Here is a 20,994-nt window from a genome sequence, read left to right as displayed (position 1 = left end):
CTGCCACTGCCCAGCATCACAAGAGAAGACAGCACCACATATCACCAGCCTGGGAAAAGATCAACATTCAAAATCTGAAGTACAGCTTTTAGTGAACACATATCACCTTTGCACATTGCAAAGTTGAAAAAATTATAAGTCGAATCATCATTAATCCAGGGACCATCTGTAGGAGAATAATCAGGAACTCCTGAGTCCAAGTCATGGAGTGTGGTGGAGGGTGAAACTGTAAAACATTTGAAAAGACCCTGATGCTTGGAAAGATTGAAGGCAGGAGGAGAAGGGAATGACAGATGATGAGATGGTTGGATGGCATCACTGACCCAATGGACATGAGTCTGAGCAAGCTCTGGGAGTTGGTGATGGACAGGGAGGCCTGGCGTGCTGCGGTCCATGGGGTCACAAAGAGTGGGATATGACTCAGTGACTGAACTGAAATGAAGGGGTTTGCATTTTGTTCTGTACACAACCAAGTGAGAGAAGACACAATCAGAGCCATACTTTGAAGATCATTATTGCAGGAATGTCGAAGGTGGGTGGAAGGCAGCAATTGGGAGGAGCAAATATGGCTATTAAAACAGTTTAAGTACACAAATGAGCCCATCTATGGAAAAGAAACAGACTCACAGACATAGAAAACAGACATGTGGCTGCCAAGGTGGTGGAGGGGAGGGCAAGAAATGGAGTTGGAGTTAGCAAATGCAAACCATTGTATGCAGGATGGATAAACACCAAGGCTCTACTATATAGCACAGGGAACTATATTCAACATCTTGTAATAAACAGTAATGGAAAAGAATGTAAAGAGAATGGATATATATGTATAACTGAATCACTTTGCTTTACAGCAGAAATTAAAACAGCCTTGTAAATCAACTATACTTCAGTTTAAAAAAAAAAAACAATGCAAGTGGCTGAGAGTCTGAGTTAGAGGAATGGGAGTAGGTTTGGGAATAGGAAATAGATGTAAGAGACACAGCCGCTGCTAAGATGGCTACCTGATCACATGTGGAGGAGGGATGGCGAGCTCACAGTCTCCATGTCTCCAAGGGTAGGTGGTGAGGTCAACACCAGAATCAAGGAAATCAGGGCAAGCTGCATCCCACTTCCTCTTCCATCTGTAGCTGCTTCATCTACCAAGGTCATCCATCTAACATTACCCCTGAGATTCATCTGTTCATGCCCTTCCTCACTGATTGGTCAGGACCTGTCTAGCCAGGAAAACATCCCACTGCAAAGAAGGGGCAGAGAGAGGGTAACTTGTCCCCAGCCACATCTACATCCCTCATTCTATCATCCTTGGGATAGACGTCAATGTTCCCTAGGAGGGGCCATTCTCCAGGACCTGAAATCAAAGTTCACCTTACTTAGAGAGTAGAGAGAAAAAGAAGGAGCAACAATTTCCTTTTCTTTTTCCTTCTTATCCCCCATCTGCCTCCTCCTTTCTTGTTGTTATCATTGTCTGCTCTTTGCTGCCCTTCCTTTCTCTATCCTCACCACCTTCCTACAGTCCCCACCTCCACTTTCAACTCTCCTCTTTGTCTGACTACATTTCCTCATTCCTTCTTCCTCCTGAAGAAGTTGCTTGGTAACATGCAGTGTTAGACATGTCTTTGATAGTAAATCTCATGTCTCTCAAATCTAGTTATTTGTTCCTCAGGCAGAGTAGACATTGAACAAAGCAGGTGTTAAATCAGTGAAATAATATATCCTGTCGTCACGAAATTATGTATTGGTCTTTTGTTGGTTTGTTTATATGGCAAGACCTTGAGTAGTTTCTGGAATGATGCCCACAACTGGCTAGGAAATCTGGTGAGGAAAGGCACTATAGAATGGGAAATCAAGGCATAGGGCAGAAGAAGACTCTCAGAAGTTTGAATGTGATGCCAAACGTTTATTTCCCTATGAGCTATTAAAAGAGAAGACACCTTTTATGACAGCTTCATGCTTGCCCATAAATAAATAATTTCTCAGTCTCCGCTCAGCCCCTGACAAGTCATAGTTCCTTGAAGAATGAAGAGAGGATATGGCCTTTAGAAAAATGGATTTCTGTTCTTCCCATTATCCTTCAGAAGCAGATTATTACCCGTCACGAAGGGGCGGGTTTTCTTTGACCTCATTTTGGGATGGAACTTTTAACCAAAATGGTGTCACCCCTGAACTCACTCCAACACGCCAACGCAAGTGACCACAGAAGGAGCAAAACCCTATAAAAAGAGAGAAGATAGCACTACACTCTGTCCGTCTCACAGCGAGCACAAGCTCATCCATCTACAGTGAACTGGAAGGAGCTACCATGGCATCTATGAGAACTGCATCTATGGTGAGTCCTGCACTAGTGTGTGATGCTCTTCTTGATTTGGACCAGATCAATTTCTGCACTGCAGGCATGAAATTCTGGATTCTAACTATGGGAATCCAAGAATACAGTCTATATAGGATGGGAAATGAAACCCATGATAGATACTTGTCGTTATTTAGCATTTTCAAGAACTGGTGCATATCAGTTGGAAAGATAAGATTAAAACTGAAAGATAGCTATACTGGGGCTAAACCACACAAAGAAGTGTCAATGTGACATTGTGCTGTAAGAGAGAATGTTTATTGAAACTCTGTTTCTCTGGGTACAAGGGATTTAATATAATTCTTCCACAGTGTTTTTCTTTAATTCAAAATAAGATGGGTCACTATCCTTGAAGATTTAATGTTTTGGCAGTGACTCTTCTTTCCATTATTGTATTATTATACTATAGCCTTGGTACACTAACCCTGTTTTCTTAGGTATGTTTCCCAGCTTTTCCAAATTTACATATATTGAATCTGTAATCAAATTGGGTTTCAAAAAAGATGTTTTAACAATATTTTAAAAACAGAGATCTTTTAATTCTAATCTAAAGTTATACATGCATCTTTTTTGAAACCCAATTTGATTATAGAATCAATATATTTAAATTTAGAAAAACTGGAAATATACTTAAGAAAATATAAGGGGGGGTTGAGTTTGGGTTTGGGTGTTTGCCAGTGGTACCAACAGAATTTCTAACTGATTCCACATGGATTTTCTATAGCCCTTTATGTCTAAGGTGAGCATTCTTTTACTCAGTGCTGCACAAAATGTAACGAGAGAGATCAATGGTGTAGGAGGGCATTTCTTCCTAGAAAATCAAGGTCATTACCCTTCCAAAAACCTGAGAGTGATGCATATACTGATATATTGATGACTTGCCATCTTCACTAAAATTACTTTCAGCCAATGAATAATGTGGTTTTTCTACATTTAAAAAAGAAAAATGTTCAAGACTGGTAGAAATGCCATGGTCCTGATATCGCTTTGGTCATCTCACCAGCTTTTCACTTCACATATTTGAAAATTTAGTATAGATTGTCATGGACCACAGAATGTTCTCCACTATCAGCAATTCAACCATCACCACAGTGTCTTAACAAAAACCATGTAGTACTAACCCAATCTACCTCTCTCTCCATCCAGTCACTGCTACTGCTTCTGAGTCTGGTGGCTCTTGTGAAGGCAGGGGTCATCATCCCACAGAGTCCAGGCTGCCCACCTACTGAGGACAAGAACTTCCCGCAGCATGTGAGGGTCAACCTGAACATCATTAACCGGAACACGAACTCCAGAAGGCCCACCGATTATCACAAGCGCTCCACCTCGCCTTGGACCCTCCAGTACGTAAGCACCCCAAATAAAACCTCTGCATTCTTCTACGTCAGAATAACGCATCAGACTACCAGTTAAATCATCTGAGGGGGGTGATATTACTCTTTCAGAATCACCTGTCAAACCTGGAAGAACCATTGTGCAAACCAGTGATTCTCCAACTTTCTACAGATTTCTTTCATAGACCACAGCTCTCCGCAGCCCATCCATAACACCTAGCCTACTAGTTCTCGATGTCCCCAGAATCCACCCAAATGAATGGTGGTCATCATTCTGATATTTATGACACCCCAAGTCTATTGTTTATTTATCCAGAAAAGAAACAGACATTTAGCATGGGAGATTAGTACTGGAATTCTCTTTCCCAGGGCTACCAGAGAATACCCTGGTAGAGTTTGTTGACAACAACAATTAATTAACTAGGAATTTTGTGCTTTTTTTGGTTATATTAGCACTGGGAAAATTAGCTTGAATCCCAGTAGAAGTGTTCCATTTGGTGTTTCACCCCTTTCTGACTTAGTCTTGAATTACATCCCCAACAGACTGACATTCGTTGTGTCTTTAATATAACTAGCGGTGATGGTGGTGGTGGTGGTTTAGCCACTAAGTCGTGTCTGACTCTTGTGACCCCATGGACTGTAGCCCACCAGGCTCCCCTTTAGACGCTATGATGGATCAAATACAAAATGCATTTTGATAATTTGATTTCAGGCAAATGACCTCAGTTATGTGCAGCCTACAGATTCACCTTTCTATAGGATCTTTTCTTCTTACTTCTGCTTACCAAGAATAGTTCAAATAAATTAAACTAAGTCCAGTCATTCTCTCAGCCAGAGGAGAGGGAGAAGGGAAAATTACAAAGGAGCTTCAGATTTTGTTTCCAGCCCTTCCTGTCACCTGTGGGCTCTGTTTAATCAATGTGTTGTTAGATAAATTTGGATGCCTTTCTTGTTTCAAAGACAGACTTCATTAAGTCAGATTAGCAGTTATCTTGTGTATAGATGACTCTTAGTTTTTTTCATCTATCAAATGTACCCTAAAAAAACTCCTTTATGGCAAACTTAGATCCTTTCTGTAGTTTCAATCTCTCTTCTGTTTACTCTTCAAAGAACCTGGGAAAAGCTGATCATTGTTTCTTTTTTCTATAACACTTCATGGGCTTCCAAATCCAAGTTTTTCCCAAATGGCTTCTTTTCCAGACTAATAGCACTTAGAGAATTTGCAATGCCTATCATTTGTCCCCCTGTGAATTTGCCTCCCTTTGCTTATTCCTGTTTGATTTCCTTACTGCTCTACCAGGAATTCACTTTCTTCCTGGCTTTTGTCTCCCCTGCAGCCGCAATGAAGACCCTGAGAGGTACCCCTCTGTGATCTGGGAGGCCAAGTGCAGCCACTCAGGCTGTATTAATGCTGAAGGGAAGGTGGACCATCACATGAACTCTGTCACCATCCAGCAAGAGATCCTGGTCCTTCGAAGGGAGTCTCAGCACTGCCCTCACTCCTTCCGGCTGGAGAAGATGCTGGTGGCCGTGGGCTGCACCTGTGTCACCCCCATTGTCCGCCATGTGGCTTAAGAGCTTTCTGCCTGACCCCTACTCCCCAGATTAGTTAGGCTTTCTGGGGAGTAGACCCAGCCCCATTTCTGACCAACATCATTTATGTATTTAATAAGCCCTGAAATAACTTTGGGGCATAAGATTCCACTTTGATATATTACATGCTTTATTTTCTATTCTTTTAAGACAAGTTTCCAGATTTGTGAATATTATTATTTAAAAGGTAGAACCTATATTTATATGAGCTATTTATGGATCTATTTATGTTTCATAAGTCTTTAGGAAAAAGGTGAAATATATGAGTGTCTGTTTTGCCTAGGGAAATCCTTGATAGGATTAAATAGCAGTTGAAAATTTCTGAGCTTGTACTACATACGGCTATAGAATTTTCTCTTCCTTGTCTCTTTGGAGTACATAACACAGCTGAAAAGAGACTAAATTCAGTTTCATATTTATTTACTTAATTTTGTAACTTATTGAGGCATTACAAGAGAGATAGCAAGTCTAACTGCTCTATTAAACTGTTGTCATAAAAACAATTTGTAATAATAAAGTTTGGGGAAAAAAATTTGTTTCTTTATTCTTTTCTCATTAAAATGTCTTCAGAGAGACCAGAATACTGGAGTGGGTATCTGTTCCCGTCTCCAGGGGATCCCCCCAACTCAGGAATGAAACCAGGTCTCCCACATTGAGGATGTATTCTTTACCAGCTGAGCCACCAGGGAAGCCCAAGAATACTGGAGTGGGTAGCCTATCCATTCTCTAGGGGATCTTCCTGACCCAGAAATCAAACCAGGGTCTCCTGCATTGCAGGAGGATTTTTTACCAAGGAAGAGCTACCAAGAAAGCCCTTCAGAGAGGTCAGCTGTTTCCTATTTGGAACAGTATGCAAATTTATCAATAGAACAAAACAAAGCATGCCTTTGAGTAGCAATACCCTCCACCCACCCCAATTCCAGATTCTCAGTTTTACTCTTTTCAAAACAATAGAAGGATTTCCCTGGTGATCCAGTGGCTAAGACTCTGCGCTCCCAGTGTAGGGGGCCCAGGTTCAATCCCTGGTCAGGGAACTAGATCCCACGTGCTGCGACTGAAGATCCCACATTCTGCAACTAAGACCTGGAGCAGCCAAATAAATTAAAAAAAAAAAAAAAAAGACAATAGGATGGAGACCCTCATACTATTATCCAGTGCTACGGACACATGCTCTCTGGAACAAATTAAGGAAATAAAAACAATGGCCCTGCGAAAATGACATACCATTGCTAAAAAACATACAGGAGGAAAAAAAAGATCCTCCCCAAAATAGGACCTGAGGTTTGGCAGGAAGGAGGAAGTTCTGGGAGAAAACATTGTTTTCAGACTAGAATGGCCTGTGTCTCCCCGAGCTCTGGCTGCTTTTGAAGATTAATGTCAACCAGAGATCTAGAAAAGAACATTTCTCTCTTCTCAGGCCATACCCCTAGAACAGCCCCTTCAGCCCTCAGCCTCTAATTCAGTGCAGTCCAGGACACTGAAAAGAGCCACTGGGGCAAAACGAACTTCAAGCATGAGAAAAGTTCAGCCTAAGTAAAATAAAAACCAAACTGTATTCAACTCCAGAGTAGTTTCATATTTCTAGTCATAACCATATTTCCCCATCATGGCCACGCATGTCATCTTGCCCTACTTCTGGGCAACCCTGAGAATTCTCAAGCTGGTCCCACAGGCTCCCTGCTTCTCAAAAGACCACATTCTGCACTACTTTATTCCTTATGAACCCCAGCCCCACCCAGAGAACCATGGCTTTTGTCTGCTTCTTTGCCAATTCCAAACCCAAGGTCACATCCTTCTCCAGCCACATCCTTCCAATGCTTCTGCACCCTGAGAACTTGAGTCTCATGACCATCTTCCATCATGGTCTTCATACAAGAGATTCACTGGCAGCTACTACTGAAGGTGTCTCGCAGTCTCTGCTTTAAAACCTCTCCTTAAAGTATTGTTGTTCATTTCTCCTCTTTTCCTTGAATAGTAGTGGTGAAAATAAATGGTGTTTTGCTTTGGGATGGAGGATGAGAAAATGGCATTACTACCACAGTTCTAAACCATGATTTCTCACTAGACAATATTCCTAGGAATTTTGAGAGTGGGAAGAGATGGTTGCTTTCCAAGCCTCTTCTCCCTTGATATGCATAACTTTCATTTTCCCTTCATTTCCGTCAGTTAGCACCATCATTCACACCATCACCTCTGCTGGAGATCTGTGAGGCATCCCTGACTCTCCTCTCTTCCTCTCTCTCACTCCTGACACCCACACATCCCCAAACTCATGAAGTGTCACTTCCTGAAAGTTCTCCAATTAACCCTTCCCCTGCCCAGGTTCAGGACGTCATCTTTTCTCGTTTCTCTCCTGCTATTGGAACAGCTTCCTGCCTGTCGTTGCTGCTGTTGCTCCTTTCTCTTCAATCCATCCTCCAATATCTATCTGTGGCACAAAATCAGACACAACAAAATCAGACATGACCTGGCCCTGGTCCTGCCCCGTTTTTAATCTCATGTGACTTCCCACTTGATGTTTCACCCTGCCGTTATCAAGTCCTTGCTGTGACCACCACGCTGTCTTGACCTCCATGCCCGTGTCATGGCCCCCCTGCCTTGTATGCCGTTACCACCCTCTGTTTCCTCTATTCATACCCTGCCAGTATGGTCTCAACGTTTGTGTCCCCCCCAAATTCAAATCCTAACCCCCATAGTGATGGAATTGGGAGACTGGACCACTGTGGGTGTCGTGAGGGTAGAGCCCTTCCGGAATGAGATTGGTACCCTTATTAAAGAAGCCCCAGAGAGCTTCCTTGGCTTCCAAAGTGGCTCAGTGGTAAAGAATCTGCTTGCCAATCCAGGAGACATTAGGGGGACAGTGAAAATATCCTTAATATTTTGAGGGGGTTAAGGGCAGTGGAACAGTGAGATACTCGTTTGTAATTCTGGTTCTTTAGTTCTGGGGATTCTGATATTTTCCTTTATTTTTTAAAAAATTGAGATGTAACTGACATACAACACTGTGTTGGTTTTGGGTATCAGTTCAGTTCAGTTCAGTTCAGTCGCTCAGTCGTGTTCAACTCTTTGCGACCCCATGAACCGCAGCACACCAGGCCTCCCTGTCCATCACCAACTCCAGGAGTTTACCCAAACTCACGTCCATCGAGTCAGTGATGCCATCCAGCCATCTCATCCTCTGTCGTCCCCTTCTCCTCCTGCCCTCAATCCCTCCAAGCACCAAGGTCTTTTCCAGTGAGTCAGCTCTTCGCATGAGGTGGCCAAAGCACTGGAGTTTCAGCGTCAGCATCAGTCCTTCCAATGAACACCCAGGACTGATCTCCTTTAGGATGGACTGGTTGGATCTCCTTGCAGTCCAAGGGACCCTCAAGAGTCTTCTCCAATGCCACAGTTCAAAAGCATCAATTCTTCGGCACTCAGCTTTCTTCACAGTCCAACTCTCACATCCATAAATGACCACTGGAAAAACCATAGCCTTGACTAGATGGTTTTGGGTATACAACATAATAATTTGATATATGCATATATCATAAAATGATTACCATAGTGGGCTTCCCTGAAAGCTCAGTTGGTAAAGAATCCACCTGCAATGCAAGAGACCCTAGTTCAAATCCTGGGTTGGGAAGATACAGACACTGGAGAAAGGATAGGCTCCCCAGTCTAGTATTCTTGGGCTTCCCTTGTGGATCAGCTGGTAAAGAATCTGCCTGCAATGCGGGAGACCTGGGTCTGATCCCTGGGTTTGGAAGATCCCCTGGAGAAGAGAAAGTTTTAGGGGTACAACATAATAATTTGATATATGCATATATCAAAAGATGATTACCACAATAAATTTAGCTAAATCGATCATCACATATAGTTACAACTTTTTTTGGTTAGGATTAGAACTTTTAAGATCTATTCTCTAAACAACTTTCAAATATACAATACAGTGTTAACTATAGTCACCATGCTATGCATTACAGTTGCAGGACTTCTTCATCTTGTAACTGGAAGTTTGTACCTTCTGACCATTTTCATCCATCTCAGTATTTTTTTTAATGTAAAATATCTTGCAAGTATATTAAGCTTGTTTAATTTCTAAAAACAGTGGCTGACTTTATTTTTCTGGGCTCCAAAATCACTGCAGATGGTGATTGCAGCCATGAAATTAAAAGACGCTTACTCCTTGGAAGGAAAGTTATGATCAACCTAGACAGCATATTAAAAAGCAGAGACATTACTTTGCCAACAAAGGTCCGTCTAGTCAAGGCTATGGTTTTTCCAGTGGTCAGGTATGGATGTGAGAGTTGGACTGTGAAGAAAGCTGAGTGCTGAAGAATTGATGCTTTTGAACAGTGGTGTTGGAGAAGACTCTTGAGAGTCCGTTGGACTGCAAGGAGATCCAACCAGTCCATCCTAACGGAGATCAGTCCTGGGTGTTCACTGGAAGGACTGATGTTGAAGCTGAAACTCCAGTACTTTGGCCACCTCCTGCGAAGAGCTGACTCATTTGAAAAGACCCTGATGCTTGGAGGGATTGCGGGCAGGAGGAGAAGGGGATGACCCAGGATGAGATGGTTGGATGGCATCACCGACCTGATGGACATGGGTTTGGGTGGACTCTGCGAGTTGGTGATGGACAGGGAAGCCTGGCATGCTGCAGTTCGTGGGGTCGCGAAGAGTTGAACATGACTGAGTGACTGAAATGAACTGAACTGAATTTCCAAAAATAAAGAAGATATAAGCTTACACTGAGGAGGAAAATATAAAATACCAAATCAGAAACCGAAATTATATTGATGTCAGACTTATCCGCATCAAACACCAGGAAATAATAGAGTAAAATCTTCAAAGTCCAGAAGGAGAGAAAGTACAGATCAGATAGCTTCTGCTCAGACAAGACCTCTTTGATCATCAAATGATACATTTGTGAAATTTTATTGAGTTATGCGCTTAAGAGCTGCACATTTCTCTGTATGCAATGGTTCAATACAAATTTTGCTTAAGAAACAAGAACAATGTCTAACATGTTGGTTCTCAATAAATATTTGTCAAATGAAAAAAATAAATGATTCAACCCAAAATGCTCCATCAAATAATATTCTGAAGTCAACTGGAAGACCTTCTCAAGCATGTGAGGACAGAGAAAAATTCTATGTGGGCATCTTCATGGTTAAAAACAACACTCAGAGATAGACTTTGGCTGACTGACAGATGAATCCAAGCTAAGAATTCAGTAACTCAAATGGGCACTTTATTCTTTATACTCTTTATATCCTGGATCCCAGTGAGCCCTGAAACAAACTATTCATTGGATTAAGTCTAAGTAATATTTACAACGATGTTATAAAAGCTTTTCAAGTGAGTCAAAAAACCAAAAGAAATTGTAAAAAAAAAAAAAAAAAAAGGTAATATATCTTTAAAAATAAGCTAATAATAATACAATAATCATCAGCATCAAGATGATTGAGCATCAACACCTAGGTGACCTAGATCATCACCATCATCTAAACCTGTGATCTAAATTCAGGGAACCGAGCCCCAAAATGGGAACGGAAACGAGGGACGCAATACAAAGGCAGAAAATTCCTCAGCTTCACTAAAGTCAAAAGCTATCACTCCATTCTTGGCTTTGATAAGTAGATGATTTAAAAGTCACCTAATGTGATAAATAAGCTAAAATCTTAATGTAACCATCAGTCAGTGTAAACAAATCATAACATAGGTCTCCACAAAGGATAAAAGCCGAAACCAAAGGCACAAGAAAATAGTAGGGAGGGGGGAAACATGGAAAGTATAAAATAAGGAACAAAATGAGTACACGTTTAAAATTCACCTCTTAAAGAGCCGGGTTTCAATTTGTTTTTGTTTTTACTTTTGAATATCTAGACTATGAACCTGAGTACCAGACACACCCCTACCTCTGAGCCTTTGCTCTTACTGGTCCCTCTGCCTGGCACACTCACCACTAGAAGCTTCACAGTCTTCCTTCCCCTCATTTGAGTCTTTGGGCAAATATCACCTTCTCAGTGAAAGTGTCTCTGACCCTCCTGGCACTCCCTCTGCAACTTCCCTGATTTAATATTCTTCAGTAGCATTCATCTCCTCCTAATATACTATTTGGGGGCTTCCTAGTTGGCCCAGTGGTAAAGAATCTGCCTGCCAATGCAGGAGAGGAAGGAGACACAGGTTCAATCCCTGGGTTGGGATAATCCCTTGGAGTTGTTCAGTCACTTGACTGAACGCTGAGCAGTTGTTCAGTCCCCGACTCTTTGTGACCCCCATGGACTGCAGCATGCCAGGCTTCCCTGTCCTTCACCATCTCCTGGAGTTTGCTCAAACTTATGTCTATTGAGTTGATGATGCCATCCAACCATCTCGCCCTCTGTCATCCCCTTCTCCTCCTGCCTTCAATCTTTCCCAGAATCAGGATCTTTTCCAATGAGTCGGTTCTTTGCATTAGGTGGCCAAAATATTGGAGCTTCAGCATCAGTCCTTCCAATGAATATTCAGGGTTGATTTCTTTCAGGATTGACTGGATTGCTCTCCTTGCTGTCCATGGGACTCTCAGGGGTCTTCTCCAGCACCATAGTTCAAAGGCATCAATTCTTTGGCACTCAGCCTTTTTTATTGTCCAGCTTCCACATCCATATATGACTACTGGAAAAACCATAGTTTTGTCGGCAAAGTAATGTCTCAGCTTTTAAATGTGCTGTCTAGGTTTGTGACAACTTTTCTTCCAAGGAGTAAGTTTTTTCTGATTTCATGGCTGCAGTCACCATCTGCAGTGATTTTGGAGCCCAAGAAAATAAAGTCTGTCAGTTTCCATTGTTTCCTCATCTGTTTGTCATGAAGTGATGGGACCAGATATCATGATCTTTGTTTTTTGAATGTTGAGTTTTAAGCCAGCTTTTTCACTCTCTTCTTTCACCTTTATCAAGCAGCTCTTTAGTTCCTTTTCATTTTCTGCCATTAAGGTGGTATCATCAGCATATTTGAGGTTATTGATATTTCTCCCAGCTGTCTTGATCCCAGCTCTTGCTTCATCCAGCCCAGCATTTCACACGATGTACTCTGCACAAAGAAATGGCAACCCACACCAGTATTCTTCTTGAAAAATTCCATGGGCAGAGGAGCCTGATGGGCTGAAGTCCTTGGGACTGCAAAGAGTTGGACACAATTGAAGCAACTGAGCATAACACAGTTGATTTACAAAGTTGTGTTAGTTTTGCCTGTACAGCAAAGTGATTCAGATATACATATATAAGTATAATTTTTTCAGATTCTTTTCCCTTGTAGATTATTATGAAATATTGACCATAGTTCCTTGCTATTCACTAGGTCCTTATTGGTTATCTGCTCTATGTATAATAATGGAAACCTCATGCTGATTGACAAGACAAGCATTCAGAACATCTGCTCAAAAGATATAAACTGACAATGTAATAAGGCATCAAAATGTCTTTGAAGTACATGCAAAAATATTTACTACCCTTAATAAATAAATTCACATTGAACAATTCCCTATCAAAGTAGCCAGACTTATCTTTTTAACTGTAATAATGTTGGCCAGAATGTGCCAAATTGAGCAATTATTCACTGCTAATTAATGTAAACAGATACAACTTTATGAAAAGCAATTTTATAATTTCACTCAAGAACCTTAAAAATATTCACACTCTTTGGACTGCTAATCATCTAGAAAGTTACTAGAGAAAAATAATATTTTAAAATATATTAATAAAACTACATATAAAACTATCTTAGCTTATCACAAATATCATAAAACATTTTGAAATGTTTAAAATGTAGTATAAATACCTGAGTAAAAATCAGGATGAGAGACAGAAAACTATTCAATTATTGTAAATCAGGTATTAAAAACAGGAAGGAAATATTAGGAACACAGGAATAAAAATACTAATAGGAATTAGTCTGTCATCATGAAGAATGATTAATTTTCATGTTTTCTGTATAATATCTGATTTTAAAGTAAAACCTATTTCTTTTTAAATGCCATGCCTTTATGATCTGAAAACTGGAAACTTCAAAAATAACAGTTGCTTGGTAATTTGAGTAAATTATTTTCATTTTTAATAAAATTATATGATGAATGCAAGGTATGAAATTACATAAAAATGGCTCTAAGAAAGTCACTATGTGAAACCTGGAACCTCAGACCAAAAAATAAAATAATATAATATAATTAAAAATAACAAAGTAAATAAAATAAAACAAGACAAAATAAAACTTTAAAACATCCAGGCCACCATAATCATGGCCATTGCACCCCCTTGTGGCAGGAATGCCAAGCAGGGAAACAGAAGGTAAGAGTCCACTCTAGCTGGGAAAAAACCACAATATCGCAAATAATAGACTTCTAAAAACAAAGCTCTGTGTTCAAAACATCAATAAAAACATCTCATCCACACAAATCAACACTGAAATAAATGTATGCTTTCGTCCTGTCTGTTCCCTGGTATTGAAAACCACCACCATATGTATTATGTTCTATACCCTATGAAGGGGCCATTCATGTTGAAAGGATAAATTATCTACTCTGGGGCATATTATCAAATGGCTTATTTATTTTTATCAGTTTAGGCCAAATCTCCATCATACGCTCAGCCTTGGGGTTACCTCAGGTGAAAAATAAATTCATCAGGATAAAAAGCAAGTTATGATGGCAGTTTAGGTGAAGGTAGAGAAACAGGAGGAAATTGAGTTCTGAAGCATTTAAATATCAAAATATCACAAATTAAAAAGCTAACATCGCAACAGTAGTTTTCCGCTTCTCACATCGGGGAAGAGTTTTAAAAATTACAACACTCACTCTAATCAAATTTTACCTCCCAGCATTCCCCCAGAATGGTTTCTGTCACCAACACTCAGCCTCAGTTTTAGTACTTTTATGACTGTAAGCAATTTTTTGGATGTCTCTCAACCTTCACCCAGAAGAAGATATATGAGCTCTGCATGGGAGAAGTTTCAGAGCAGCTGGGAGAGGAGTGATAAAAGCCACTGAAGGCTTAGGAAACTAAAGGGCTAGAGAGAGGGAGCAGGGAGGTGGCATGTTCCTTTTACTTTTCCTGTTTCTTTAAGCAGAAGGCTTATTTAGAATCCAGGTTCAGAAGCTCAGAGCCTGTCACAAACAGAGCACTTGGTGAGGCTGGTGCAAATATGGAGAGAGGCCTGAAGTCTTCGAGGGTGGGTGCTTGTCCTTGCAATCCCTCACATTCTCAGGCACCCACTCCCGCCAAGTGTACAATTTAGGGCAGACTGATAAGGTTGGTTCTCAGGGCATGGAGTTCATTGATGGTGATGGAGAGGAAGTCCGTGTGCTCTGTGGTTAAGAGCATGCAGCCTTTAAAGCCTGCTCTCGAAGGTGATCTGTATCTCACGTGCCTCCTGCTAGAATGCTGCAGGTGGGTTACTCTCATGAGTTCCTGGAAGGAGTAACAGTGCCCGGTGGTTTGCACATACCCAGATGTTTGCCATCTAGGGATGAGGATGATGGAGCCAGGGGTAGCAAGGAAGATTTTCTCCTACCCTAACGTCAACTGAGCCTGCATTAATCACTGGGAAGACAAAGGATAAAAGGCTGGCTTGTTCACCTTTATCTGCCAAGGAGGCCTTAGCTGGGTCTTATTGGATGATTACAAGGATAATTATAAAGTTTACATTGGAAGAACGTTTGAATGATCTTCCAGTCCATTCCTCTGTCAAAAGATAGGGAAAAGTGATACCATGTATGAACAAAAACGTTATCAAGATTAATTTTGAAGAACTTCAAATATACACCTATTGAAAACAGTGATTATTACCCCCAAACACAAGAAGTCCTTCTGCCCAACTGAAATCTTTGTCTTGAATTGGGATCATGCACCATTGTATAAAAATTCATTACAACTATTACCTCATTATTGGGAGGAGGGGTGCTTTGGGATGTCAAAGAAGCCGTAATAACCTTTTTGCTTTGTTTTATTTTAATTTGGCTATGTTGAGTCTTCACTGTAGCACACAAGCTTAATTGTCCCATGGTATGTGGGATCTTAGTTCTCTGACCAGGTATCAAACCCCCATACCCTGCATTGGAAGGTGAATTTTAACCATTGGACCACCAGGGAAGTCCCCATAATATCTTTAGCATTTCAATTAAGAAAGAAATAAATGAATGACATTGATTCAGGAATAAAACAGTGTTGGTCATAAGGATATTGAATAATGACATAATACTATGTTAAATTCTATTCAGTAATTGCATATTGCAAAGTGGCATTACCCTTTTAGGAAGATCTATGGAAATTTACATGAAGTAAGAAGTCTTTCTCAGGAAGTATTCTGGAGCTGGGATGAGGGGATGGGAGCCAGTGAGTGAATGAGTGAAAGAGTTGGCCTTAGCTTGGAGCACAGTCAGGTCACCTAGAGGAACAGGACAGTAAGTGGATTCAGGCAGGTGGATGTGGTTTTTTATATATATATATATATATATATATATATATATATATATATATATATATATATATAACTTATGGAAGTTCTCTTCTGGTTGCTTTAATTTTCTGAATTAAAAAAGAAGCAAGATCATCTATCAAGAGTGAAGATGGTGAACGAGGCAGTGGAGATTTGAGGAACTATATAGATCCAGGAGTTAAGAGGCAATAGCTTGGTGACTAGCACCAGAAGATAAGAGAAAACATGAAATAGTCATGTAGGAGAGTGGAGGCACAAATATGCATTTCAGCAGCATTACAGGCCCCACTGAGGTTAGCGGTCATGCATTTCAAGTGAGATTAGTCAGCAGGACTGCAGGTTTTTCTCCACCCACATTCAAGCACAGAATAAGTGGAGACTTGAATTTAACTAGGGTTGATTATGACCAAGTGAGAGAGGTAAAGACGGAGGTCGTGTGCAAAAGGAGTGGTAATAATAAGGCCATGGGATTTAAGCAGGATAGGAAGGGGAATAAGGACACAAGGGCAAAGGACTGTAAACTGATTATAGGGTTTAGCAAAGGGTGAGGAAACAGGTGACACAGATTGTTAGAGTTGGGGTATTCGACCCTCACACCTGTCACCTATAACTATTAACTTTTCCATTCCACTTCATGTCACTGAAGTGCAGTTTAATCTACTGCTGATTTGTGTATCTGACTCCAATTTAGTCTGGAGAGTAATGGAATTCACCAAGGGCAGAGTGGTCAGATTGGGGGATGAGATGACATGGGAGTGGAGGAAAGATCAGCTTAGGTTCAGAATCCTAACATGCGGTTTAGTGAGGAAGCAGTCAAGAGGAAGTGTCCGAGATAGACTAACACTTGACTAGAAGTTGAGAGAGCCCACTTGAATAGTACTTTGCGTATAACAAGTAGTTACTGAATATAATTAAAGAATGAAATTGAATGGACACAGGAATAGCATTCACAGCCTGGAGGAACTAATTGAAAAGATATGATTCTCCTGAGAAAGATGATAAGTAGTGGCAGTAAATATGCTGAGAAGATGTAAATCTGAGAAACTTTCAGGGTAAAAATCAATAGGACTTGATGCAGAAGTTGGGGAGAAGTGGGCAGGAATGGAGAAAGGTGATGATGGTGTCCTGATTGCTGACTTGTTTAATGGTGTGGATGGCAATGCCCCACAGTAAGATAAGGAATGGAAGAAAGGAGAATATTAGGCTAAGTGCCAATGGGAATGGTGAACAACACTGAGCTTACTGAGTCTGAGCTATCTGTGGGAAATATGCATGGAGATGTCTAATGAGGACGTGGAAAAATGGGCTCAGTCAAGACCCAGGCTTGAGGAACTCGCACTGTAAAGCCCCTCAGGCAAAAGCAAGCAGGCTCCAAAACATAGCGAGGGCACCTGACCTTGGTCCCTTGCCTCTTTTACTCTCTCTCACCCGCAGGGGTTGCAGGTTTGTTCCCTGGTTCAGAGAGCTGAGATCCCAGGCCAGGACTCCAGGTCAAAACAGTATAAAACAGAAACAGTATTGTAACAAATTCAATAAAGACTTTAAAGAATATGCTCCCCTTAAAAAAAAAAAAAGTTACATGTCCAATCCCTATTATATGACTTAGCAGTCCAGGACTGTGCTGTTCAGGACTCCATTCCAAGATATTTGTTTGCAATGGAACAGATGTATCAGAATCACTGGGCATTGTGAACAGCACCAATTAATAAAGAAAATCAATGATGATGGCCAAAGTTTCCAACATATAACTGTGATTGAGGGACCATGGCACAAACATGAAAGCCAGCAAAACCCAGTATCACCTGCAGTGGGTTCTGAATAAAGGTGGATGCCAATTCACCAGGAAATAAGAGAAAGATGAAAGATAGATTATGAATAAAGGATAAAACTAGAATAAGATTACTCATTAAAGGACACATGACAAGATGCCATATGTTCTGTGAAGAGAAGCTCAGAGGAACACTCCTAAGGTCAGGAAAAGTTGACATAAAAGGATGGGGGGAAAATATCAACTTTTCAGATAAAGCATTGACTAAGATGGAACTCCTTGGAAGGAAGGTTGTGACCAACCTAGACAGCATATTCAAAAGCAGAGACATTACTTTGCCAACAAAGGTCCATCTAGTCAAGGCTATGGTTTTTCCAGTGGTCATGTATGGATGTGAGAGTTGGACTGTGAAGAAAGCTGAGCGCCGAAGAATTGATGCTTTTGAACTGTGGCATTGGAGAAGACTCTTGAGGGTCCCTTGGACTGCAAGGAGATCCAACCAGTCCATCCTAAAGGAGATCAGTCCTGGGTGTTCATTGGAAGGACTGCTGTTGAAGCTGAAACTGCAATACTTTGACCACCTCATGCAAAGAGTTGACTCATTTGAAAGGACCCTGATGCTGGGAAGGACTGAGGGTGGGAGGAGAAGGGGACGACAGAGGATGAAATGGTTGGATGGCATCACCGACTTGATGGACATGGGTTTGGATGGACTCCCAGAGTTGGTGATGTACAGGGAAGCCTGGAGTGCTGCAGTTCATGGGGTCGCAAAGAGCTGGACACGAACTGAGCGACTGAACTGAACTGAAGATGGAACTGCCAGTACCTGGGATCAGCCCTTTATACAGGCAGTCCCTAAGTGGTGACACCTAAACTAAGGGGCAGGGTGCTTTGATGGCACAGGTGTGTAAATCAACATAGTATGATGGGACTTTTTTGGTGGTCCAGTGCTTAATACTCTGGCCTTTCAATGCAGGGGGTGAGGGTTTAGTCCCTGGTCAGGGAACCATGACCCCACATGCCACATGGTGTGGCCAAAAAAAAAAATACACACACACACACACACACACACACACACACACACACACACAGAGTATATATATAAATGTATATATATGTATAGTGTGTGCGACATGCAAATTAAAAGCACATTGAAATACCCAGACTCACTTACTAACATGACTAAAACTTAGAACCTAGCAACACCAAGTGCAGAGAAGGATGTAGGAGCAACCAGAACTCTCACGCTTCAGCGGGAGTGCGAAGCAATAGAGTCACTTGGAAAACAGTTTGGCAGTTAGATGTAAACTTATCATAAGCCCCAGAAATCCTATTCTTAAGCATTTACCCAAGAAAAATAAAGGTAGGTCCAAAGGTAGGTGCATGTAGGTCCAAACAAAGACCTACATGTAAATTTCTCATCATCACAACCAAAAACTGTAAACTCAAATGTCCATCAACTGGTATATGAATAAATACCATAACACAGCCATACGATGGGATACAGTCAACAATGATAAGAAGCAAAGTACTGACGCACCAGAACATGACGGCATCTGAAAAGCATTATGAATGTGAAAGAAGCCAATTGCTAGAGAATATAACCTCAAACTAGGGCTTCTCCAGTGGTTTAGCTGTAAAGAATCTGCCTTCAATGCAGGAAGCACAGAGATGCAGGTTTGATCTCTGGGTCCTGAGTCAGGAAAATCCCCTGGAGGAGGGAATGGCAACCCACTCCAGTATTCTTGCCTAGGAAATCCTATAGATAGAGGAGTCTGGTAGGCTACAGTCCATAGGATTGCAAAGAGTCAGACACTACTGAGCAACTGAGCACACATACACACATACACAAACACACATACACACACACATACACACACACACAACCTCAAACTACTTGCTCTTCAAATTTTAGCAAAAGCTCTGTTCTCTCGTATTTTTATTTGAAAAACATGTATTCAGTTTACTATTTCATTATATCAGTGATGAGCAAACAATCTTGCCCAAGGGAAAGTTCCAAAAAGAACAAAAATATTTGCAGGCTAGAAGTTATTTTATAAATTATACAGACAGGTATATTTTTTTCAGGAGGTACAGTATCTGCAACTGGGTTTAAGCATTTGTTTAATATTTCTCTAACCAATGGTTCCAGATTATCTGGAAAATTTTCTGAAATGACAGAGACACACATCATAGAGTATCTGGTTTTAACTTTCGCCCTTGAATAGATGTTTCTGTTGTGTAAAGTATTCATGAAGTGCATCACTGTCCCAGATAACTGAGTCTTTAACTCTGGGTCACAGAAGTCAGCTCCCACAAGCCTCCTTCTCTCTAGGCTCCATCTGCCCCATGTCTCAGTGAGCCGTGTGGTTAACCAGACCGTCTATACCATCCTGACTAGTTGATGGCTCACCATGGTGATGCTTACCACAGAAATATAATAACTGTGTCTCTCAGCTCCAGAGAGAAAAGAGGGGGGTAGGAGAAATGCATGCATTTTCTTCATTGAAAAGAAGTAGAAACTCTCATCTTGAAAAATGTTTGTGTAACAAAAACATTCCCTTTGGAGACTCTTCCTCTTTTTTTTAAGACCTTTTGCCTACACCATAAACGAGACGGAAAGACAACCCTCAGAACAGAAAAAAGTATTTGCAAATGAAGGAACTGACAAAAGATTCATCTCTAAAATATACAAGCACTCATGCAGCTCAATATCAAAAAAACAACAACCTAATTGTTTAAAAATAGGCCAAAGACCTAAATAGACAGTTCTCCAAAGAAGACATACAGATGACCGAGAAACACAAGGAAAGATGCTCAACATAGCTCATTATTAGAGAAATGTAAATCAAAACTACTATGAGGTATCCTTTACACCAAATCAGAATGGCCATCATCAAAAAATCTACAAACAACAAATGCTGGAGAGGGTGTGGAGAAAAGGGAACCCTCTTGCACTGGTGGTGGAAATGTAAATTGACATAACCACAATGGAGAACAGTATGGAGATTCCTTAAAAAATAAAAATGAAACTACGGTGCGAGCCAGCAGTCCCGCTACTGGGCATATATCGTAAGGAAACCATAATTCAAAAGGACACGTGTATCCCAGTGCTCACTGCAGCACTCTTTACAACAGCCAGGACATTGACAGAGAAATGGATAAAGTCGTGGCACACATACGCAGTAGGATATTACTCAGCCATGGAAAGGAGCGAAACTGGGTCATTCGTAGTGATGTGTCTGTCATGTATAAGTAAGTCAGAGAGAGAGGAATAAATGTCATAGATTAGTGCCTATGTATGGAATCTAGAAAGACGGTACAGACGAGTCGCAGGAATAGAGACACAGATGTAGAGAATAGACGTCTGGCAGGGGGCAGGGGAAGAAAGGGTCAGGCTAATTGGGAGGATAGCACCGACACACATGTATGCTTGTTGTTCAGTCATGTTTGACTCTTTTGAAACCCCATGGACTGTAGCCCACTGGGCTCCTCTGTCC

At 41.0% G+C, this 20,994-nt stretch overlaps 1 protein-coding gene across 1 annotated transcript; it reads left to right on the top strand.

The window, feature by feature from the left end:
* Positions 1-2,296: 2,296 nt before the first annotated feature.
* On the top strand, positions 2,297-5,253 carry IL17A (interleukin 17A). The gene is made up of 3 exons (XM_052649702.1): positions 2,297-2,323; positions 3,491-3,687; positions 5,016-5,253. The coding sequence occupies exons 1-3, from the start codon at positions 2,297-2,299 to the stop codon at positions 5,251-5,253; spliced, it is 462 nt and encodes a 153-aa protein (XP_052505662.1).
* The last annotated feature ends 15,741 nt before the right edge of the window (positions 5,254-20,994 follow it).

The sequence above is a fragment of the Budorcas taxicolor genome, chromosome 11, assembly GCF_023091745.1.
Source record: "Budorcas taxicolor isolate Tak-1 chromosome 11, Takin1.1, whole genome shotgun sequence".
Taxonomy (NCBI): domain Eukaryota; kingdom Metazoa; phylum Chordata; class Mammalia; order Artiodactyla; family Bovidae; genus Budorcas; species Budorcas taxicolor.
This window is presented reverse-complemented; position numbering and strand designations above follow the sequence as displayed.

Coding starts and splice junctions, on each gene's coding strand:
- IL17A (XM_052649702.1), top strand. CDS start 2,297: ATGGCATCTATGAGAACTGCATCTATG. Junction 2,324..3,490: donor CTATGAGAACTGCATCTATG/GTGAGTCCTGCA, acceptor CTCTCCATCCAG/TCACTGCTACTGCTTCTGAG. Junction 3,688..5,015: donor ACCTCGCCTTGGACCCTCCA/GTACGTAAGCAC, acceptor TCTCCCCTGCAG/CCGCAATGAAGACCCTGAGA.